General features: G+C 42.4%; 2 protein-coding genes across 3 annotated transcripts in view; one reads left to right on the top strand and one right to left on the bottom strand.

Moving 5' to 3' along the window:
- Window positions 1-413: 413 nt before the first annotated feature.
- LOC308389638 (interferon-gamma-inducible GTPase 10-like) lies at window positions 414-13276 on the top strand (the record flags this gene model as incomplete). The annotated part of the gene is made up of 4 exons (XM_080871131.1): window positions 414-975; window positions 1379-1605; window positions 10039-10269; window positions 13193-13276. The coding sequence occupies 4 exons, from the start codon at window positions 414-416 to the stop codon at window positions 13274-13276; spliced, it is 1104 nt and encodes a 367-aa protein (XP_080727257.1).
- ldlrap1b (low density lipoprotein receptor adaptor protein 1b) overlaps window positions 12998-23700 on the bottom strand; it is a 52201-nt gene continuing 41498 nt past the window's right edge. The window contains exons 7-9 of one of the 2 annotated variants that reach the window (XM_080870205.1): window positions 18282-18376; window positions 17816-17850; window positions 12998-14122 (exon numbers count right to left, since the gene is read on the bottom strand). In XM_080870205.1, coding sequence (XP_080726331.1) covers window positions 13978-14122; window positions 17816-17850; window positions 18282-18376 — 275 coding nt within the window. In that variant the 3' untranslated portion in view covers window positions 12998-13977. Of the gene's footprint in view, window positions 14123-17815; window positions 17851-18242; window positions 18377-23700 lie in introns of both variants that reach the window. The other variant, XM_080870204.1, reaches the window with a different exon arrangement.

Raw genomic sequence — 23700 nt, 5'->3', positions numbered from 1 at the left:
TCCCTTATCTCTGTTATATTGGTTTCACTGTATTTTTCCATGACAGTAGAAAGTTTACACTGGTCTCTCCTGAGATCTGAATTCACTTTAAACAGGCAAACAAGATTTTTATCTTGGTCTCCTTCAAAGGCACAAAGTTGACATCAGGACAGCTCTGTTTCTGCTCCAGAAACCAGTTTAAGTAAGTAACTGTTAACATTCAGAGTGTCACTCTTGATCTCTTTGATAGTTTTCTCCAAAGCAAGAATAACTAGTGTAAAAGCAGAAAATATGAACTAAGTTTTGTGTGTGTTCTGATGAATCATCTGAAGTCAAATGTAATATCATTATATCCAATCATTGTAGTCAAGATAGTAGTACTTGGTGAAACAGTTCAGTTGTTTTTTTAACTCTACTATGATTTTAGAATCAACATGGTGGATCTACTGGATTTCTATATAGTAGATATTGCTGAAGTGAAAGAGGCCCTGGAAAACAGTGATACTGCTGCAGCAACTGAGAAAATTCAAGAATGTTTAGAAAAGCAAGAAAAGATTCCATTAAACATTGCCATTACAGGAGAGTCTGGTGCTGGTAAATCCACTTTTATTAATGCCTTCAGAGGTATAGACCACAAAGATGAGAGGGCAGCCCGCACTGGTGCTGTAGAAACCACCATGGAGGTTACAAAATACCCACATCCAAACTATCCTAATGTCTTATTCTGGGATCTCCCTGGTATTGGCACTACCAATTTTCCAGCTGATGAGTATCTGAAGAAAATGGAATTTGAAAAGTTTGACTTCTTCATCATCATCTCAGACACTCGTTTCAGAGAAAATGATGTGAAACTCGCTCTGGGGATTCAAAAGATGGAGAAAAAGTTCTACTTTGTCCGCTCCAAAATTGACAATGATGTTCGTGCTGAAGAAAGAACTCAGAAAGATTTCAGTCTAGAGAAGAGTCTTAAAAGGATCAAGGAAAACTGCATTCAAGGTAAGATTGGGTTTTGTTTTGTTTGGTTTTTTTTAGTTCCCTTACCTCTAAAAACCAAACAAGATCTTCACTTAGAATTCTTTTGTGGACCCTAATAAATGCCACCCTGAAGATTGTCATGTTAGTATATTTAGAACTGGTCACACTGGTATGACCAGGTGTGAGGTGTGAATAAACCGATTTTAGTCCAGTCAACATGCTGACTGAAAGACTCTTTGTCTTTTTAATAACATGTCAGCTTTGTTAACTAGTGTAGATTCTCTAGAGCCAGAGTCATAAATATAATTTATGTATCAAAGACGAAATTTAAGGATATCCGCTAATATGCAACTTTTTAGATTTCAGAGTTTAAAAAAGGATGTAATTTTTTTTTAATGGGATTTTGGATTTTCTTAAAACACAGGTCTTGAAAAAGGAGGGATGACGTCTCCTAAGGTCTTCCTGGTGTCCAGTTTTGAACTCCACCTTTATGATTTCCCTCTCCTACAAAATACCTTAGAGAAAGAACTCCCAGCACATAAGAGGGATGTTCTGCTGTTTGCCATGCCCAACATCAACATGGAGGTCATCAACAAGAAGAAAGATGCCTTTCAGGCCAAGATAATATTATACTCTGCTGGATCTGCAATGGTAGCAGGCGTACCGATTCCTTGGCTTTCTGTTACTGCTGATCTAACCATAATGGTGAAAGCTATAGTAGATTATCTAACTGGTTTTGGTCTAGATGAGCCTTCACTGGAAAGGCTTTCTTCCACCTCAGGTGTGTCTTTAGATGAATTACATGCTGTCCTTAAGTCACCACTTGCTGCCAAAAACATAACCAATGATCTCGTCCTGAAGGTGTTGTCCCACTTAACAGGCACAACTGCATTAATGGCAGCAGAGGAGGGGTCCAGATTTTTTCCATTATTTGGACTCCCATTAGCAATGAGTCTGTCTTTTGTCACAACCTACAGAGCTCTGAGTTTTTTCCTCAACATGCTTGCAGACGATGCTCAGAGTGTGTTTAAAAAGGCTCTGGGTTTGGAAACTGTGGAATAAGGGAAATATTTTACTGCTACTCATATTCATCATTATTACCATTGCATTAAGCAACTTTGCATTAAGTCATTACCATTGCATTGATCAAATTAATCATCATTTCAGTAAAACATTTATTGAAGCTGTTGGCATTACATTAACCTTTTTATTACAGGTACAGCTAAGACCATTTTATACACATTGCATTTTGTGCTTATTAAAGAGTTGAAGCTCGGTCAATTAATTGGAGGTTGTAAGCTTTGTTTGGCACGATGTCCAGACAATCTATTGTGTAAGTGACTTGGAGCTATAGAAGGTTAAAACTGCGTACACGCTTACAAAACACATATAATACATATAATCTAGAAACAGGCTTGAGTGAAGGCCTGAATGTATCTGGCTTATTGTTGCATCTGAGTTTGCTTAGTAACAGGTGACAGAAGATGGGCCAAAAAGGAGGACCAGTCCCTGGGAAACGTCAGAACCTGAATCCATCGCCATATTTGGAGAAGATGCTAGAGAGGGGAACTTCAGTGTCTGCATTTATCTCTTAAGATTGCTCATTGTCTATAAAACATGCAAATGATGTTCTTAAAATACAAATTATGTTCTTGTACAACGCGAGAAGGGGCGTTAACCAACCCTGACGTTATAAAAGCAATCTGAAGTGTATTTTTGGGCAAAGATCTACATCTGATGTTTTGCAGTGTACATCTTCCCACGCGTGTGTTCAATAAACCCATCTGTTTGATTGCATCCTCCTGGGCCTCTGGTATTTTGTTTTGGTCCTCAACATCGCGAATCGGGACAAAATCTCTCAATAATATTGTATGAACAAGCTTTCATCTGAGAAAACTGCCAGCATTTTCATTTTCTTCTCATTATTTTTACTAAATAAATCACTCAATCATCCAAATCATAGCTTGTCTTAACAAATGTGCTTGTATAGCTGATAAGTTTATGAGATGCCTCAGCAGATCTCATTTAATGCAAGATAATCTTAAGTCTTTGAAACTAGACTCTAGAATGTAATCTTTAGGTTCCTGTTAGTTCCGGTTTTATTTTGGTTCTTGTGATCACTGGTCCTTGTATATTATTGTGCATTTTATATCCCCTTCTTGTCCCGGGTTCTTACTTGAATTATTTGCTTGAAAATATTTTGAATGTACTAATAAATTGTCATGTAGTAGGTAACCACAAAATTATTTAACAATTGTAGATTTAATATTACTATGTAGGTGTCATAACTAAAGGTTTACGAAATATTAGAAAACCATTCTGCCTTTCTTTTGAATATTTTTATTATGAAATTGATTTGATTGATTGATTTTTATTATGACAAGCGTTCACTGTCCTTCAGTGGTCACAATGAGGCACTACAACTGAAAAAATACCAATAGTAAACAAAATGTTTGTCATTTTTGAATCATTAAACATGTACACAAATATAAGCATTAATGTAAGCATTTGTTTTGTTTTCTTTTTTACTATTTGCATACCAAATTTAAATCCACTGTTAGTTTTGTCCATTAATAAATGATATGAAGCAGATCACACAGATAAGGAGGAGCAAGGTTATGGATGCACTTAAATGTGAGAACTAAGATTTTAGTTTATCTTAGCTTCTATGGGCAACCAGTGAAGATGTTGAAGAACTCTGGTAATATGGTCTGAATAAGTTGAAGTTTATGCAGGGCCTATTGGATCGATCGGGGAAGTAATAAGACTATGGACAAGAAATACAGCAGCATGGGGAGTAAGGAAGGGATTAAGTTGGTTACTGTTATGTAAGTGAAAGTATGCAGACCGGGTTATGTAATTAATGTGAGACTGAAATGAGAGACTGAAATGAGAGAGTACTGTCAAATATGACACCCAAGCTCTTTACCTGAGGGTACAGAAGGAGAAAGACATCGCAAACGCTTCCTGGCAGTACTCCCTCTGTGAGTAGGCTGCCCGGCTTCCAGCTGCTGCGGGCGGACAAGACAGAGAGACAGCGGTGAGAGGAAAGGAGGGGGGCTGGCTGTGTTTGTTAAAGACAGTTGTGGTATCCCTGGGCACGTCGCTGTGAAAGAACAACTCTGCAACACAGACATTGCGCTATTAGCCGTTAGCATCCGTGGAGGCAGCCTGTGACTCTCTGTGGTCCGCAGGCTGCAAACGCAATCTCCGAGAGCTCTTCTATCAAATGACTTTAATCATGTCTCGCTGGACTCCACACTGCCCACCTTCACCCAGTATGTGACCTGCCCCACCGTAGGCAATAAAACATTGTACTTATTGTATGCCAATGAAAAAGTGGCATACAGTTCATCACCTCTCCCTGCCCAGGGAAGATCTGATCGTAACCTAGTACGCCTTGTCCCTGTGTGCAGCCCTTAGTGTGCAGGGAGCCACTAATCACCCACGCAGTGCAGAGATGGTCCGCGGAGGGCATATAAATAAATAATAAAAGCAAATAAATGACAGAATGCTTTTTTTTTTTTTTTTTTAAACAAGTGGAGACATTAACTTTAGTCAAAATCTTTTTTTGGTCTGTCTAAATTAATACCACTGTATAATAGCCTTCAATTGTAATATTATTAACAGCATCTCAGGAATATTTTGCCCCTTCAACATGCATTTAAAAAGAACCTGATATGCAGTTTTACACCACTGTCATTGGCCTCATTCTAGATGTTGAGTCTGTACACCGGCAGGAAGTTGAGCGGCTAGTACTCTGGTGCAGTCAGCACAAGCTGGAACTGAACACGCTTAAGACTGCGGAGATATCCCTCAACACTGCCTCCCCTCACCATATCTACACTGCAGTCATTGAGTTTGTCCTGTGCTCCTCCATCACAGTCTGGTATGAAGCAGCCACTAAGCAGGACAGGAGCAGGCTGCAGTGGACTGTACTGGCAGCAGAAAAGATCATTGGCACCCCCTGCCCTCCATCCAGGACCTGCACCTTTCAAGAACCAGGAAACGGGCATGGAAAATCATCACAGACCCCTCACACCCTGGACATAGACTTATTGGCCCACTGCCCTCTGGCAGACAGTATAGAAGCCTGCAAACCAGGACCACCAGACATAGGAACAGTTTCTTTCCCCTCGCCATCTCCCTCCTAAGCGGTTGAACTATCACACTGCTAGACTGCAACTGCACTCTTTGGTATTAACTTCTATAATCCTGTAATTTCTGTATAAAAGAATTAGATTGTGTATTATATTGTTAGTTTATACACCTGTGTGCATATGTGCATGTGTATTTATGTATGTCCACCAGTGTTGGGTAAGTTACTTTAAAATAGTAACTTAGTTACATTACTAGTTACTTCTCTCAAAAGTAACTCAGTTACTTCAAGTTACTTGTTACTTTCAAAGTAACTAGTTACTAGGGAAAGTAACTTTGGTTTTACTCAGAATTCTCTTGTTAATGTGTTGCTTCCATAACTTTGCCAGTCTTCTAGCTTGCTTACTTGCCACAGTGCACTGTGCCACCTACCAATAGAAAGTGTGAGATTATTTTGTTATCATATGTTACCTTATATATGAGATCAAAGTAGTTGCATTATGATACTGTTCTAGATCATATTATACTCTTAATATAGAGGGGGTGATCAGTATGTAGTTTTAGTTTGCCTTAGACCTCTGACTTTAAAGAGTGTGAAAATCATTAGATCTGTTGGATTGACCTGTATTATTCTTTCTATCTGCTTAGGCTGTTGCACCATCACCACTCGAACTGGTGGGTCCAGCTGGACTGTTACATTCAGTTTGCACGTAGTCAGGCCTCACTAACGTGCACATATATACAGACTTATGAAAGACACGCACGTTCCCTCACATACACACTTATTAACAAAGGGAGGTCGTCTCAGGACATCCTCTCTAGTGGACTCAGTTTCACAAAATGCACAACAGATCACACACTTGTTTTTCTCTACAAGTACCATCTGATGTCTATATAAGAAAGACTTTTGGGATTGTGGGGACTTGATATCATTTCCAGTAAGGTCTGTGTGACGTCATCATGAATAATATAAAAGATATGGAGAGCCGCCGCCCGGCGGAGATCTGTGGCTGTACGCTTGTCTTCCCATGCTTCTGTCTTAGAAGTGTGTAATAAAGATCACTATTCTGGCATCTACTGAGACCATGCAGTCGTTTGTCTTCTCCTCAAAACTCGAATCATGACATTCTTGGTGCCGAAACACCGGTTTGGGGGGAGACTAATAATGGAGCTTGGCTGACGGTCTAGTGGTGTCAGACGGACAGCCAGGAGCTCGACTGAGTGATGGGCCCTGAAATAGGAGAGGTAAGCACCGCCTGTTGAGTGATGTCCAAAGGTGCTGAATTGGAGGAATTAAGATAAAATTAAGTGTTCACTCAGTGGGGCTTCTGGTCTGTCCGGGGTGATCTTGGGGTAATTAGTGTTAAAGGCAGGGAATAGTGAACTGAGTAAATGTATTGCTGTTTATTTTGAGAGTGAACTGTTGAGTTAAGAGGTTATGTGTTTAAGTCTATACGGTTTAAAAGGTTTAAATGTGGGTTGACTGGGAATGCCAGCCAGTCAATCGGTAGTGTAGGGTATTTGATCCAATCGATTAGCAGAGACGCGGTCTCGGGTGTCAGGTAATGAAACTGGATGGCAAGGGTCCAACAGTGAGGCTTTTAAAACAAGTAAATTCATTTAGGACTGAGAGCACGGCTCTCTAGGAATGCAGTCGTCCAGCAGGTGGCGCTGACCCCTAATCGCGGACGCGTGGTTAGGTTCTAGCCTGGAGTGACCTTCCACGGAGATTCGGACGCCCGTTAACAGGTCAGGTAATCTACGAGTGATTGCCTTCTACTGCATTGATTGATTGACAGAGTCGGACTCGGCTGTATCCTGTTAACATTGGGGCTTGGGAACTTTAAGTAAAGCCAAAAGCGTGATCTGGGATAGTTCACGCGGCTGGTGGAGGTCCCAGTTTTTCCTGGTGGGGAAGCAGTTATAAATTACTAGGACTTAGGAATCTGACCGTTTTCAAGGCGGCGTACTTGAAACGTGTAATTGATCAGTAAGGGCGCGGCCCTGGGCTTAGAGGCTTTTTAATTACTCAAAAGTTTAGGAACACCAGCAGAGAAATAGAGAAGTGAGATAAAGTTGTTCTGGCATATGGTGTTTTTCTTACGGGCCCGTATGTAAATAGAATGTAAATTACTTGTGTGCGTGTGTGTGAATAAAGTGTAAATTAGTGTATAAACTGTCATCTTGTTAAATCTGAAACTGCCAGTTGAGAAAAAAAAGGAAGACTCTTTTCTCTTTTCTGTTCTCCCTCTGAGAAGGGATTTTGTGTGGGTATGTGTGCTGGAGGAATAAAAAAAAAAAAAAAAAGAGAAGAGTAGAGAAACTCTCTGTGTTGGAGGAAAAAAGGTTGGGGCTGTGTGTGTGTGACAGGAAGTGTGCATGCCCATATAAGAGTTAAGCTCTAGGCAGATAGGAAAAAAAAGGAAAAGTGTGTCTCTCTCTGTCTCAAGCAGCTGCAAGAAGGGGGGCCTGTAACCCCGCATTGAGTGTGTGTATGAGCACAGAGAGAGAAGGAGAGAAAGGGGGGCCAGCGTGCGTCCATTTAATATTAAAGGAAAAAGTGCAAAACTGTTTTTTTTTCTCTGTTTCTTTGGGGGTTGAATGGGCATGAGGCCATGGAAACTTTAAGGAAAGAAATGAAATGATATTAATCGTATGTTTTAGTGTGTTAATACAGGTTACAGATGACTAAAGGTGGACTTCTCTCAACCTGGAATTTTGAGTACGGCGCCAAAACCAGTAGAGTAGTATAATTGGGAGAAAACAGGCCAGATTTTGGCTTAAAATTTTACAGCTTGACCTGGCACTTGTCCCTATCCTGAGAAGAAGCCCAAAGGACAATTAATCTCCTGATGAAGACCAATAGAACATCGTGAGCTTGAGAAGAATTTACAAGCAGCCAAAAAATAGTGCAACTGAACTGTTCACCAAACTGACATGCACTCTGAGTTACAGGCTGGACAGTTGAACGGTGGGAAAGCACTGGACACTGATTCTCAGATTTGCCATGCTTGGAGTAATCTTGAAGAGACGATTGAAAGGCTGGGATTTAATCCAGAAGGAAATACTGAAGAGAAACGGAGAGGTCACGGACTGTGCTGGAGAATTCTGGACCACAAAAGGACACTGAGAGAAGAGGACGGGAACCAGTGGAGAGGTGAAGCTTGACTGCGAAAATACAGGGTATAATTAGATTGAAATGAAAGCCTGAACTCATGATGGTGTTTAGAGATGTCCACCAGAAAACTAAAAGAGGTAAACTGAAGAAGATAAAATAAAGAAAGAAAATAACTGACAATTAAATGAGTGAATGGAAAACACACATACACAAAGTGTTACATGTGAAATTATACTCTTATAAAGAATCAGAAGTGAGGTAGTTTTGAATTAAGAAATCAGTGAAACGATGCATGAATTCACTCTGAATATAACATATAGAGGCAATGAAGAAAGCAGCTTACACTCACTGAACATTAACAAAAACATATAGGAGAAGCAATGAAGACCTGCTTACACTTATGAACTTGACATAAGCTGGTATTTCTGGCCAGAGGGGGAGACGGGTAGCTTAAGTACTCATGATGATAATAAAATGTCTCAGTTATGTTTTTTCAGGTGGAAAATAAACAGACCTGGATCAATTCTCCACGTGCAGCGGTCGGAAGGAAAACCTATAGGTTAACTTGACTGGATATGTTAAGGCAAGTTTCTGGTTGAATTGTTCACAGCGCCATGTCTCGATGAAACCTGACAAGTGGGCCCTAACTTCTGGCTGAGGACCAGGAATGCTGTTAATAAGGTGGGAACTTAAAATTTGGGTTAGCAAATTGGGGGAAGAAAACTGACGGCTCAAGTGGAGAAATGTGTAGGAGTCTGACAGACTGCAAGAGCAACACATGCAAATTCACATATATAAGCAGAAAATGCATTAACCTCATAAGGACAAGCATAACGATTAATGCATAAACATTAATTAAACCTGGCTAAGAACACAAACATACGCAATGAAGAAACATCTTACATACGTGTGCACGCACAAGCAGGGTTAAAGCAGCGACACTTAACATACACCAGTTTTTAAAAGGATATAGTTTATCCATTACGGACAAATAAACTCTCTGGGTTGCAGAACAACAACTTAACTTGGAAAGACAAAGACATTGGTCTGATGATTAAGTGAGGACACGACAAATTTAGTGGTTAAAAGGGTCGAATTGGGACATGTTTTTGTTGATTGTTTAAGACAAATGACTACTGAATGACAGAAAATTCCTTTTTAGGTTTCTAAACAGGATCTTAAGAATTTTAACACGTACCTGTGTTGTCCTGCCAACTTGGGGGGTTATGAGTTGATTATAGGGGGAGAAAAAACAAAAAGGGGAGAGAGGAGGCCTCGTTGTTTCTCCCCTCTCCGAATAACACAGCCAACACAACATCATTTTCCTGTTCGCCTGTTTTTGTTCTGTTTTTGTTTTTTCTTTGTGAAAAGCCGAGGCTGACCTGGACTCCTACCCTTCCCTCTATCATCGTTGCCCTTTCCGCTACCATCTTTGATCCTTTGACCCCTGAAGGCAACAGCTGGACCCACAATAACGACCAGAAAATGTCAACAGTGCTGCAGGAATGCGATCTCATGCAGCAGAGACGGAGAGCACTAAACCTGAAGCCCGTTTCACTACACGGGGGAAATTCCCAGACTGCGTCAGCTGACAGAGCTGTGACGTGACGCGCATGGAGCTAGGAGGAAAAGGGAGGGTGAGCAAAAGAATGCTGACCTCTGAGAAGAGCCGAACAGCAGAGCTGCAGAAGGCCGTGGAGCAAAGTAAGGACAACATAAATAGACTCTGATCTGACGTGGAAGGAAAAGACTCTGAGGTTTTTGCCCTCAGTAAGAGCTTAAGGTATCAGAAGCAGAAACTGAGCATGGCTCCGGAGGAGCTGGCTGCTAATTGAACCCATCAGTCAGACTTGGAGTCCCACATACAGGACTTGAAATCAGGCGGCAGCTTGCTGGAGCAGGAGGTCGCCAGACCTGACCCAAAGCTCCAACAGCAGGAGCAAGCCCTGAAGGAGCTACAGAAGCAAAAGGGTCAAGTTACAAGGAGAAGAAGAAGAGGCAGGCAGCTGCAACAACGGATGCAAACAGACCCAAAGAGGAGGGCAGGACCCCAGGGCATGCTTCAGGCCGCTGGTTTACCCAAACAACAGAACAGGAAGGTGATGAACACAAACACACACTTCTGCATGCGCCGACTTAGAAAAAGAGAAACACACACATGAACACTCATGCACTCGTTGAGTGAGTGAAAACTGATACACACCCATGCACCAAAATCAAAATGTTGATTCAATTCACTAAGAAGTGACACACAATGCTCCAGCTGCTGCAATGAAGAATGCTTTATTGACAAAGGCTCAATGCTGCACACAACAAATCCAAATACAGAATCTGTTATAATAATAAGCCCAGAGGGCATTTGTGTGATTTGGGGAGCAGAGTCTAGAGTACTTTGGTTCTGTACTAAATTCTGGTTTCCAGTGTGAGAAAAGTCACGCAGTGCCAGTCTTAGAGCTAGGTTGAGTGATGATTTTAAATTATTGTAAGTAAATCATTGTAGACCCGTTCAAGTTTCATGATAACTAGGATCTAGACTTTGTTGAACCCTAGGCAATTTGAACAGGTAAAATCTGAGTGACCAAGTAGCAGTTGAATGAAAGTTATTGAATGAGTGTTGGGGTAAACTGCCAGAGTTAAGAGCACTAAAACATTTCAAGAGCTCAAATTACTTAATATGGAAACGGTTCTATTTTGTTTCACGAACGCAAAACATATAGGTTTATGAATATGAAAAGGTTGAGGTGGTGTTGAGTTGACTCTGTTTAGGTTTAGGTTTGGCATTTTTACTGATAGGAGGAATATTCAGTGACAAGTCCTAAGACCCGGGCGTCTGCATTTTTGTTTTTGTTATCTTTCTGACTAAAGTGTTATCGATGCATTTTCAGCAATTAAAAATACCAATATCACGACATCAACAAATCTGAAAGGAGGATTTTCCAGCATGAACGACCTTTTTAAGGTCATAAACAGGCCTTAAACATACTGTGAGACCTGTGTCCTTAAAAATGTCTACATTGGATTTTTTTTTTTTTTAAAGTGTGAGGTTGAAATTTGGAAAAAGGTCAACTGGACGTCTCCCAGATGGCCACAGCTCACCCCACAGTACTTGGCTGAACGCATGACCGAAGCACGTTGGCGAGTCGGGCTGTGGAGAGCACCTGAGCCGAGATGGTTAAAGGATGTTGGATTATACAGTGCAGGTCTAATTGGACTGTTCAGAAATGCCAGGAGAGACTCCTGTCTACAGGAGAGCTGCTGGATCCACAGCCAGGCTGCTGATGTGCTCATTTCTAATCTCGTCCATCCCGGTTTCTCCCAAAGAAAATCATCTTCAGCTCGGCCTCCTGTCTCCAAACCAAACACCACAGCAGGTCTCACTGCCATCTTGTAAACTCTCCTTTTCACGCCTGCTGCTATCCTTCTGTCACACATTACCTCTGACAATCGTCTCCACCTGCTCCACCCATCCTGCACTGTCTGTTGCTTTGGATGGTTGACACCAGATACTGAAACTATTCTACTTTCACTACTTCAGCTCGATGTGTCTTCTGGGGTGATCGTGGCTCAAGAGTTGGGAGTTCGCCTTGTAATCGGAAGGTTGCCGGTTCGAGCCCCGGCTTGGACAGTCTCGGTCGTTGTGTCCTTGGACAAGACACTTCACCCGTTGCCTACTGGTGGTGGTCAGAGGGCCCGGTGGCGCCAGTGTCCAGCAGCCTCGCCTCTGTCAGTGCGCCCCAGGGTGGCTGTGGCTACAATGTAGCTTGCCATCACCAGTGTGTGAATATGTGTTCGAATGGGTGGATGACTGGATGTGTAAAGCGCTTTGGGGTCCTTAGGGACTAGTAAAGCGCTATATAAATACAGGCCATTTACCATTCTCCTTTCTGCCTGCCATCCACTCTCAGCACAGATCACAATGTTTTCTGTGAACATCAGAGCCCACGGTGACTCATACCTGGCCTCATCTCTCAGGCCGTCCATTGTTAATAATAATTACTGTTATTATTATTATCACAGTAGTATCATTAAAAGCAGTATTAAAATCACTTTAACAAAACAATTTCCAAAATATGGGATATTTGATGCATGACGTAACTTATAGTTAAACAGCTTTCAAAATGTATTTAAAATTAAGAAAAAAAAACCTGGTCTGGCTTCACGTATTAAAAATCGGCTGTATGTTCTTGTATGTTCCACACGATGGCGCACTGAGACAGCTTCTTTTACCCAGGCGACGGCTGGCCTTTGGCTCGAGGAAGCAGTGAAATAACCGAGATCCGTCTGTAATCCTGTGCGCATGCGTCTCCAAATGCAGAAAAAACATGAGGATTTGGCACCACCTTCCGAGTATCGTTTTCCTAGTTAAACGTACACATTTGTCTTAAGTAAAAAGAAACTTACAATTACAAGCTACAAGTATTTAAATATTTTAAATAAGAGGGTTGACTCATTGAAATAAGCCGATCTGTGAGCGCGCAGTCTCAGAAACAACAAATGTTACCTGTGAGGCTCACCACCCCCTCCTTCTTGGACGCTGACAGATGTCGTCTCAGGACTCCGACAAGCAACAGCATCAAACTCTCCTGAGCGCTCATGATCATAAACTTTATTTTTAGTCATTCAATTTTTTAATTAAAATTTTAGATTTGTGCAGATTTGCCTCACGCCACTGTGCGAACAAAGGTATTTATATTACGATGTCTACAAACAATTTGTGACTTTATTATTTGTTTTATCTATAAATAAGAAATATATATGCAAGTGGAGAAGACGTGACATAAAAATAATATTCAACATTTAGATTTCAGAATAAAACGTGACACACACTGATAATTGGACTTTTATTGAAAACCAATGAATTAAATTAAATGAATATATTAACAAATGCTAAAATAACACTGGGATCCATCCCTGGGAAAAATATAGTAAACTAGTGGAGTGAACATAATTTAACATATGGTGATGGAGCGCCGCGTAACACCTGCATCCTCTCACACTGCTTGTTTTTATAACTCTTTTCAGGTCATCTTCACCGATGGTGAAGTCTCACCGAGGGTCAAATATTTAGGGATGAGGAGGAAGGGCGAACAGAGGCACTGCATATAGTCCTAAATGATGAGGCTGACACATGTGGACATTAAATTCCCTTACATGAAATGTGTGCTTTCGAACACGGATGAATGCAGAGTGCAAAAATAGATTTTGCAATACAAAAAAAAATAAGATTGTCACTTTGTTCTTATTACACAAACACTCTCTGACCAACACATACACACTGTTTTTTAAAGCTTTTGGTGCCCAACAAAAGGCCGAAGCACGCAGGTAGTAACCTCACCAGTGAGTTTCCCTCAAATCCAGTTACAGTGCTCCATGTTCAGGTATATAAAACACGCACCAGCACCCTCTGTGACCTCACTATGACACAAACAGCACTCGGCTCACTTTGCACACATATACACTGCACATTCACACAAACACGTGGTGTACACAAGCACAAACACAACAGTAAACAGACACAGGAGTGACACACAGACTGCAACGCACATTAACTGACTGCATGTTTTTCTTTTTAAAAAAAGGAATAAATGGTTTGTATTGCTTTGGCCTGTTCTGTGAGCAGCCTGCTCGTGTCGCCTTCCTCCTCCGGTCACGCAACTACGCATGCATCAGAGAGAAGACGACAGCAGGGAGGCGGTGGGGAACATGGCGGATGTCACAGTGTCCGTTTCGTCACTGCAGTGTTCGGACACGTTTACCACCGGGATCCTCGTTTTCCTGGTTTTCCCTTCTTGGCCCGAGGCTTCACGTTAGAACCCCCACGTGTCTTTTTGTGCCGTGAAGTCCGACTCCTCTTGGTCCCATTTGCCGGGGGACAGGCACTCTTCAGTGCTGAAGTCCTGAGGGTTCACCCCAATGTCCAGGACCTGGGGGTTAGTGCGAGACTCAGCGAGTCTGTAGCGACAAAGGGGAAGAAAAAAAAAAGAAAAGACATTTTATTAGCGGCTTTGGTAAAACTATAGACTGTACATAAAAGATGGACATGGCTTCCATCTGAAGCTCTAAAGATGACTGGGGTGCAGGGCAGAATCGCTGAGATGGAGTCGGCAACGTCTGGAGGAAGCTCAAAGGAGAGATGTTTCTCCTCTGTGCTGATAGGACCCAGTTGAGCTTGCTCGGGGTCTAATTAGGCTTCCTGGACTATTTTTGAGGTTCCACACAACTGGGAGGAGTTCCCCGCAGAGATCGCATCCGGTTTGGGAATGTCTAAGGAAGCAGTGCTTTCAAGTTCCCAGAAGGAACTTGAAAGCACTGCTGAAGAAAAGGACATCTGGAACACTTCAAAGGATAATGTCCATCTTTTGTATACAGTCTATAAAATCTGATTTTCTGTTTGCAATGTTTACAGATCTTTGATAATGGTCAGTACAGCGTGCACAAAAAACAGGAACATAAAAATGGACATCAAATTTTTAATGAAAATGATTAGAAAATAATAACAATGTGGCCAGATGTGGAAATGAAACAAATCCCCTATTTAAACAACCATAACAATCTAACACGAGCTCCTCTGATCATAAACAGAAGGGCTTTTTTTTTACTTCGTATGAACATGCCACTCTCCGTCTCTGTGTTAAAGCTGACGGATGTGAGGCAAACACTCAAACATCTGTGATGATGGCGTGGACAAAGTAGAGGAAACATCAGGATCTGTGGCAGAAACGTCCCTCATACTTTTTTTAAACAGTGAAATGGTAAAAGAGTGAAGGCTTCCTCCTCACTGTGCTCTAAAGTTAGTCGACTGGCTACCGTTCTGTGTTATGTTAATGGTTCCTGTCATGAAACATGATGCGGAGACACGTGGGGTGGTTGATCACGGCTACCCGCACAGATGAGCAGGCTTAAACAGTGAGGTTGACGACAGGACGATGAGGTCACAACATCCAGTGACATGATATTATTACCTGAGTAGGATTCAAAGCTATCCAGACTGCGGCTGAGGGTGCAAAGAAAACATCACAAGTCAGGCAACAAACTCTCCTGAAAGGCCTAATTATAAAGCAACTGGACTGATCCAGCCAGCAGAGGGCAGTGCAGAATCTCAAATCCCAACAACAGTCAGAGCTGACAACAGAGACAGTGGACAGGCTGGTGACAAATTAAAGGAAAGCTCTGAAAGCTTGTTGTGGCTCTGTTACTCTGTGTGAGGGCATCTTGGCAGCTTTGTTTAGAACCACCGAGCTCACCTTCAGCCTAGCAGGAAACACTGCTGTGCTGATGGGAGGCTGACAACACAGCGACATGAAATGCAAGTGAAAGCCACATGACGGCCTCGATCGGTTCAACAGATTTTGGAACGACACGTCCATCACTGCCCTCGAGCACCGACGAGGGGTGCTGCATCCCTTCAGTAGAACTCTGAGACTCTTTCAGACGCGCTTTTAAAAACCATCACTGTGGGAAATGTTACCGAGTCTGAATGCATGCTCTCACTTTAAGAGTGAGCGGGTTTCTGAGCTCAGTAAAAAGCACGATTATTTAGGAGCATGAGAAAAAAGAAATGAAACAAAAAGTTCAAGCATTGCTTGTTACTTTATGAACTGTGAAACATCCTGCAGTTTCACAACACTGTATACTTTGGCTCATTCTGGGGATCAAAATCGGGCCTTTAAGGGAACAATCCAGCAAACCATAGGGCATAAATTTAGCACTTATAGCAGTACTTCTGTCAGCTTTACACCCTTCTTACTGACATCACCTATGGCCATCTAAAAGATAAACTATTAAATAACAGGAAGGTTCCAAAAGAGTCATACGGATGCGTTTCTTTTATTTAAGACAGCAAAATGTCTTTAAAATGCAGAAAACCTTGACTTATCCTCTGAGATGAACCTCACTGACAGTGAAGATAGGGGAACAACTCAAAGGTGCTTTTTTTTTTTTTTAAATTAAAAATGTTTACCAGAAAATACTTTGACTAATCGACATCAGGGAGACTAATATTTTTAACTACTGTCTAACAAAGTTTATTGATAACACTTTCCTGAAACAGTTCAAATGTCCTGGATCACAAACAACAAGTTTATTTAACGCATTAAGAAACTCTTAATTTGTGCCTGTGTGCAAAGCAGCTACATATGGTGCGTGTGCTGCTCGCCCCTAATAATGAGTTACAGACCCTCTGACCACTAATCTCTGCTGCTGCTGTTTCTTTAATCTGAAATAATACCGAGCTGTTTCTTAATCAGACAGAACAGTGATTAAAAAGTCACATTTACTGTGCTGTAAACAATCCATTAATCTGGAGCTTATTTCACTCCTCGTGCTAAACTGTAAACTGTAAATAACTTCATTACTCAGTGACATCCTCATTCACAGACTCATAAATTGCCTCTAATTTTTTCACTCTCTCGCTCTGACCCCTCATCAACCAGCACAATCAGCTCCTCCTGACAGACAAAGAAGTCGACCTTTCCCTCAGGGAATCCGAACTTCCAGTTAGCGGATGCATCTCTGCTGATGCTGGGAGCATCCTCGTTAATCACAGAGAGGGCAGCTAATGGTGCTAGGGTGTAATTACAGTGTGTGCAGACAAATAATCATCTGATAACGGGGCTAAAATGGCCTCTTAGTGCTTGATTACAGAGACTGAGCCGCCCATTCGCCCGCCACTAAATGAAAAGTGAGAGGATGTGAGGCCCACTGCAGAATTAAGAGGGAATGAAAAGCGGAGCCAAAGGAAATAAACGCAGTCGTAAAAAGCTGAACGAGTCTTTATGGCAGTAAAATGAAAAGCTGTAAACATTTGCAGAGTGCAAACTTGACAGCAGACCACCGCCGCTTATCAGAGAGGCCTGCCGATGGAGCCCAAATTGAAGCATCGGTCACAGCGGCCTCCAGCTCCACTCTGACCAGTTTGTTGATGGTACAGACAGAAGTTAAGCAGAGACAACCAACTTCCCAGTCAACCTTGAACCTGAAGACCTCGTGTTTCCTGTGCTTCATATTCAAGTTCCTAGTTTGATGTACAGTCATGAAAACATTCAGTTTCAACAAACAGCCTTAAACTAAACAAACTTTCTCCACATTTGTGTTTCGAGGCAGTTTTCCAAGTACAAATTATCCTTTCATTTTCATTCCTTCCAAAGAGCTTTTGTTTTTTATAGCAGTTAACTATTTTTGTCCTGCATCCACTTTTTTAAATTTCGTTTTTGGTTTATTTGAACTATAAAAGCCTCGCTCGGTATGCACTCAGACGTCTGCTCTGTTGAAAGTGTCATGTGTAAATGTTCCTGTGGTCCAACTTAGTAAGATATCAGAGTTAGATTAACAGCTGTGAGGGCAAAAAGACTTTCCTATACTGCAAATAACATCTTCACTGGGCTTGGGATATAAATACCAAGCAATCAGTCTTCTTTTCCCCCCTCGTAGGAAATCGGTGTGTGGCAATCAAAGCCTAGAAAGGCAGCATGACTCAGGGAGGGTGTCAGCTGAGTCAGGGCCTGTAAACTGAGCCGGGGTGAGTCAAGCGGAGGGAGAGGCAGTGTTTACTACAAGTGCAGCCCAAACTACAGACTCCTGATCCCAAAACAGCAGCTCATTAGAGCCTGAGCTTCAGGGAAAACCCAAATTAACTCATCTCCTCACCTTGAGAAAGCCTCGTCCAGACCGTCCTCCAACTCCTGCCACACAGAAAAAACACACACACACACACACACACACACACACACACACACACACACACACCGGTTAAATTCAGAGTTTTTGTCTTATGAGGTGATAACAGTCCTTTTTTATTATACATTAACATGCACAAAGTCTCCTCTATGCTCTCAGGAGGTTGAGTTATGCTGTTTGCAGCCCCACACCCTCGCCAGTTATGTGATAAGGGCCGTTCTGTTCAATAGGCTATTGTGTGCTTCATCACGGCAGCGGCTCGGCTGTAGAATACACTCCTTTGAATACAACAGGTACAGTACATCACTCGGACGCTTAATCACCATTTCCAGCACGGCAGTCTTCTTATCAAGCTGAAACAGCTGAAACGTACTGACCAGCCCTTCTCTCGTCTTACCCATACAGTATTGTTGTTCTCTGTTGCGTGATTATGCACCGTAAAGGGATCCGACTGGGTCTGCTTTGTTCCTGAGTGGGTCAGCGTCGCGTTCGCTCCCTCAGCCAAATCCAAAAGTTTCCCCGTGGCGACCTCTGAAAATCAAAACAAAGTTCGTAACATTAATTTACTCCTAAAAACCACACGGGCACCTGTGATGGTCAACAAACACGAAGAAGCAGGAAGTCAAGTGGCTTAAGTGGGCACATGAGATTTTCCTCATGTTCGAGGCCGAGGGCTGGATTGATCTCTGTAAAAGTTTGTGCTGAAGGTCGACAATGGGCAGCGACGAACACAATCATATCCAAATAAACTAAAAAGCACAGAAGCAAATTAAAAGACGAGACTCTCGTCCAACACAGGAGGCGGTTGGAACTCAAACACAGCTGATGCTGAACAGATTACATGCGGTCAAAGTTTCAAATCAACGTGCTCAGCCTTAAAAATAGTTTGTTATGATGTCATAGAGCGTTCCATCTGTCCATCTCCCACTTATCCGAAGATGTTACAAAGATCTCAGGATCATTGAACTCTCTCCCTGCTAATCCAGAGTGAGAATTGCACCTTTTTCGTACAGAACCATGACAACCTGACGAATCGCCACCTTATCATAGCGGCAGTGTTTGTGCATTCCTGGTTCCTGGTGTGATCCTGGCAGCAAGAGCTCCTGTTAGGGTCTCCCATGCCAAACTGGTCCCAGGCGACACAAAGGGACCCTCAGTAGCTTCTTGGGCCATAGAGACATGGTCATCTCAGTCTCTGTGAGCACAGAAGCCCCACCCCTTTCTGTTTCTGAGGGGCAACCAATCAGAAGACAGTTGATTTAAAGTAAAGGCCATAACAGCTTGTTTGTCGGGGGCCTGTGTAGCAGCTCAGTATGAAATAAAAGCTGGTTTAAAATGTGAATCATGCAAAGAATGAAAATATGGAGCTGGGAACAGGCAGAACAGCCCCACACTTCTCTTTATCAAGCTTCTAATGCATCTCATCAATTCAGCCATACAGTGGGGCAAAAAAGTATTTAGTCAGCCACCGATTGTGCAAGTTCCCCCACTTAAAATGATGACAGAGGTCAGTAATTTGCACCAGAGGTACACTTCAACTGTGAGAGACAGAATGTGAAAAAAAAATCCATGAATCCACATGGTAGGATTTGTAAAGAATTTATTCGTAAATCAGGGTGGAAAATAAGTATTTGGTCAATAACAAAAATACAACTCAATACTTTGTAACATAACCTTTGTTGGCAATAACAGAGGTCAAACGTTTACTATAGGTCTTTACCAGGTTTGCACACACAGTAGCTGGTATTTTGGCCCATTCCTCCATGCAGATCTTCTCGAGAGCAGTGATGTTTTGGGGCTGTCGCCGAGCAACACGGACTTTCAACTCCCGCCACAGATTTTCTATGGGGTTGAGGTCTGGAGACTGGCTAGGCCACTCCAGGACTTTCAAATGCTTCTTACGGAGCCACTCCTTTGTTCCCCGGGCGGTGTGTTTTGGATCATTGTCATGTTGGAAGACCCAGCCTCGTTTCATCTTCAAAGTTCTCACTGACGGAAGGAGGTTTTGGCTCAAAATCTCACGATACATGGCCCCATTCATTCTGTCCTTAACACGGATCAGTCGTCCTGTCCCCTTGGCAGAAAAACAGCCCCATAGCATGATGTTTCCACCCCCATGCTTCACAGTAGGTATGGTGTTCTTGGGATGCAACTCAGTATTCTTCTTCCTCCAAACACGACGAGTTGAGTTTATACCAAAAAGTTCTACTTTGGTTTCATCTGACCACATGACATTCTCCCAATCCTCTGCTGTATCATCCATGTGCTCTCTGGCAAACTTCAGACGGACCTGGACATGCACTGGCTTCAGCAGCGGAACACGTCTGGCACTGCGGGATTTGATTCCCTGCCGTTGTAGTGTGTTACTGATGGTGACCTTTGTTACTTTGGTCCCAGCTCTCTGCAGGTCATTCACCAGGTCCCCCCGTGTGGTTCTGGGATCTTTGCTCACCGTTCTCATGATCATTTTGACCCCACGGGATGAGATCTTGCATGGAGCCCCAGATCGAGGGAGATTATCAGTGGTCTTGTATGTCTTCCATTTTCTGATGATTGCTCCCACAGTTGATTTTTTTCACACCAAGCTGCTTGCCTATTGTAGATTCACTCTTCCCAGTCTGGTGCAGGTCTACAATACTTTTCCTGGTGTCCTTCGAAAGCTCTTTGGTCTTGGCCATGGCGGAGTTTGGAGTCTGACTGTTTGAGGCTGTGGACAGGTGTCTTTTATACAGATGATGAGTTCAAACAGGTGCCATTCATACAGGTAACGAGTGGGGGACAGAAAAGCTTCTTACAGAAGACGTTACAGGTCTGTGAGAGCCAGAGATCTTCCTTGTTTGAGGTGACCAAATACTTATTTTCCACCCTGATTTACGAATAAATTCTTTACAAATCCTACCATGTGAATTCATGGATTTTTTTTTCACATTCTGTCTCTCACAGTTGAAGTGTACCTCTGGTGCAAATTACTGACCTCTGTCATCATTTTAAGTGGGTGAACGTGCACAATCGGTGGCTGACTAAATACTTTTTTGCCCCACTGTATGTGGCACGTCACTTAGTGATAAGTGAGCACGCAGTAACCCCACGCCTGACTACAGCGGCACTGCTGAACTGTAATGGGATTGGCTCGTAATGGCCCTGCCTGATGATTAATGCGTGTCAATAATGTGTGTCAACACTAATTTCAGTCGAGTCTTTAGGCTAATGTCACCCTCTGAGAACAGTAAAACCACAGTAACTCTTCTAATGGTGGGATATAAATACTCTTCAGTCCTTAGCTGACCTTTTTACTAGATTTTATGCTCCTTAAGGGAAAATGGTCCCGTATAACTGAGTCAGCATGCAATAAGATTTTCATGCAGTCTTCCTGTGTGTCAACAGAAGGCATTCAGACCTTCTGCTGTTATGAAAAAGGCAATACTGTGAGACAGACCTTCACGGGGAGGGGAAGGACTCATCTGATGATTAATGCTGCTCACTTAAAAGCTTATTTATTACTATAGTGAAAGACAGGGTCTGTGAACAAACAAGGTAGAACTAATTCATCAATCAATTACCTGAAAGGTGATTAACAAGCAAACTTTTTTTAAAGTGGATAAATATTTAAGATGATACCAAAAGTTTTTTGTTTCTTTTGATTTTAAACTGACAGTCGTCTTTTTGACGTCTAAGGTTTTATAGATCAGGATACAACAACAAAAAAATCATCTATTCTTCGATGAACAACAGCGTTGCAGTCAGGCTGAGGTCTGGATTTCGTCTGGGCCACTGCAGCACCTCCATTCTTTTCTTTTTCAGCTAATCTGCAGATTTGCTGCTGTGTTTGGGATCACTGTCCTGTTGCATAACACAATTTGGATCAAGCACATCTAACTCTGGAATACTTTAAAGTTCACGAGAGAGAAGAAGCTTTCTCCCAGTAATCCTTCCAAACAAGCTATACTTTGTAACTGTGCTGTCATGAACTTTAAACCTTAAGCGCTAACTGAGGCCTGCAGAGTCTAAGATGGAGTGATCTGGGGGTTTTGTTGGCTCTTAGTCTTTTTGCATTGTTTGACCTTGGGGTGACTTTGCTGTGGTATCCACTCCTGGGAAGATTGGCAGCTTCCTGAATGTTCGCCGCTTGTGAATAATCGTTGTCACTGCAGAATGATGGACTTGAAATTGTTTGAAAGTGTAACACTTCGCAGCAAAACCTGCTTATTTAAGACCACTGTTGATGTTTTTCCTCCTTTTCCTCCTTGGCATTACGTTCCCACACCTGAAAGCTTCCAATCAGCCTTTTATAGATGTGCTCACACTTGCTGATGATCAATTAATCGAGTACATTTGACAAGCAGCACCTGGCTGCTGCTTACCCTCTTAATTCCTACAGAAGCAGTGAGAGTTGACTTTTTCCACACTGCTTCTTGCATTTTAACTTAGTTTGATTAAAATACATGTTTTATTGTTCAGTTCCATACTTTTAGGACCAGATTAATTTGTATTACACCTTGATACGTCAAGCCCTGGAATAAGCATGTACTGACTGCACATGCTTGTTTAATGCTGCCTATCTCTTAATCACAGCTGTTTTACTTCCTGTTGAAATAAAGACTAAAGTTTTTAATTTGCTGCTTCATATCGTGTCACAGAACTATGCATAAACACTTGAGTGCTGAAACTTTTAACCAAGAAAATGATCATCATCTCCTCCATCAGATTAAATTATAAGGAAACTAAGCTCTACTTTTAACCTTGTGAAGAGGAAGAGACTGAGAGGCCGATTCATCTCCTGCAGGCAAAATCCCCCAACAATCAGGTTATGGCAGGACGTGGCATTTACAGGCCTGGCGCTGGGAGAAAGTCAAGGGTATCGTGTGTCACGAATAAAGCTGACTCACCTCCGACAACGCCACTGATCCCGAGAGTCTCTGACACGCTGCTAGTGCATCAGCCGCACAGTGAAGAGCAGATAAATGTAAGAGCTCTGCTGTCCCTGATCACTGCTTCAGGGCTGGCAGCGAAAACTCCAGAGCACCGAGCTTTACTCTGCTGTGAAATTATGCTAATTTGCCTCACAGAAACGCAGTCCACTGGCAGCTAAATGACCCACCAGGGGGTCAGTAGGATAATGTTAGTCCAAAAAAAAGCCTCTCTGCTTGCAAAATCTCTGCTTTGTTGAGTCTTCTCACAGAGGATCATCTTTAAAGCCCGTGTTGACCATGAAGCGCTGCACGTGTAGCACTGCAGAGCCAAATAAAGCATCAGAACACATTCAGGGAGCTGCGCTTCTCTGACGGGAGGCCTGCTGGCTGAGCAGAGGAGCACAAAGCTGATGTTTTTAAGACTTTCCTGTAAAAAAAATGGCCACTCCAAACAAATATCGAAAGGATCGGGTCGGGACAGGGAAAGGCATGCGCAAACACAACATGCACAAAAATAAAGCATCGTATAACAACATGATGCTTTTCGTGTAATTTATTTCCTGGATGTGGACATGTATGGGATTAATAATGCCTTCAGGTCGTCTGGCTCAGCGGATGTTTAGGGTCTGATCGAACAATGGGGGCAATAGAAATGTGAAATTCTTTCATGCTTTCTAAACAAACAGGGCTGTAATTGTGCTTCCAGAGTCAGGCGGAATAACAGCATGATAGCAGTCCTTTGTTTTCATAAAAATGTCAGGGGAATCGCTGAACCAAGATTCAGTTTAATGCATCCACAATGACTGCAGTGTGGCTTTTATGTGTTCAAATTAACCAGATCATCAGCAGCACCATTATCACCGCATGTAACTGCCTTAAACAGTCACCTACTGTTAACTTTTGTGATGTTAGTGAGAAATGGTAACCAATGAAAAGCAGACTGTC

The sequence above is a fragment of the Rhamphochromis sp. 'chilingali' genome (genome assembly GCF_963969265.1).
Source record: "Rhamphochromis sp. 'chilingali' genome assembly, chromosome: 21".
Classification (NCBI taxonomy): Eukaryota; Metazoa; Chordata; class Actinopteri; order Cichliformes; family Cichlidae; genus Rhamphochromis; species Rhamphochromis sp. 'chilingali'.
The sequence above is the reverse complement of the archived record's forward strand: the minus strand, read 5'-3'. Positions and strand labels throughout refer to the sequence as shown.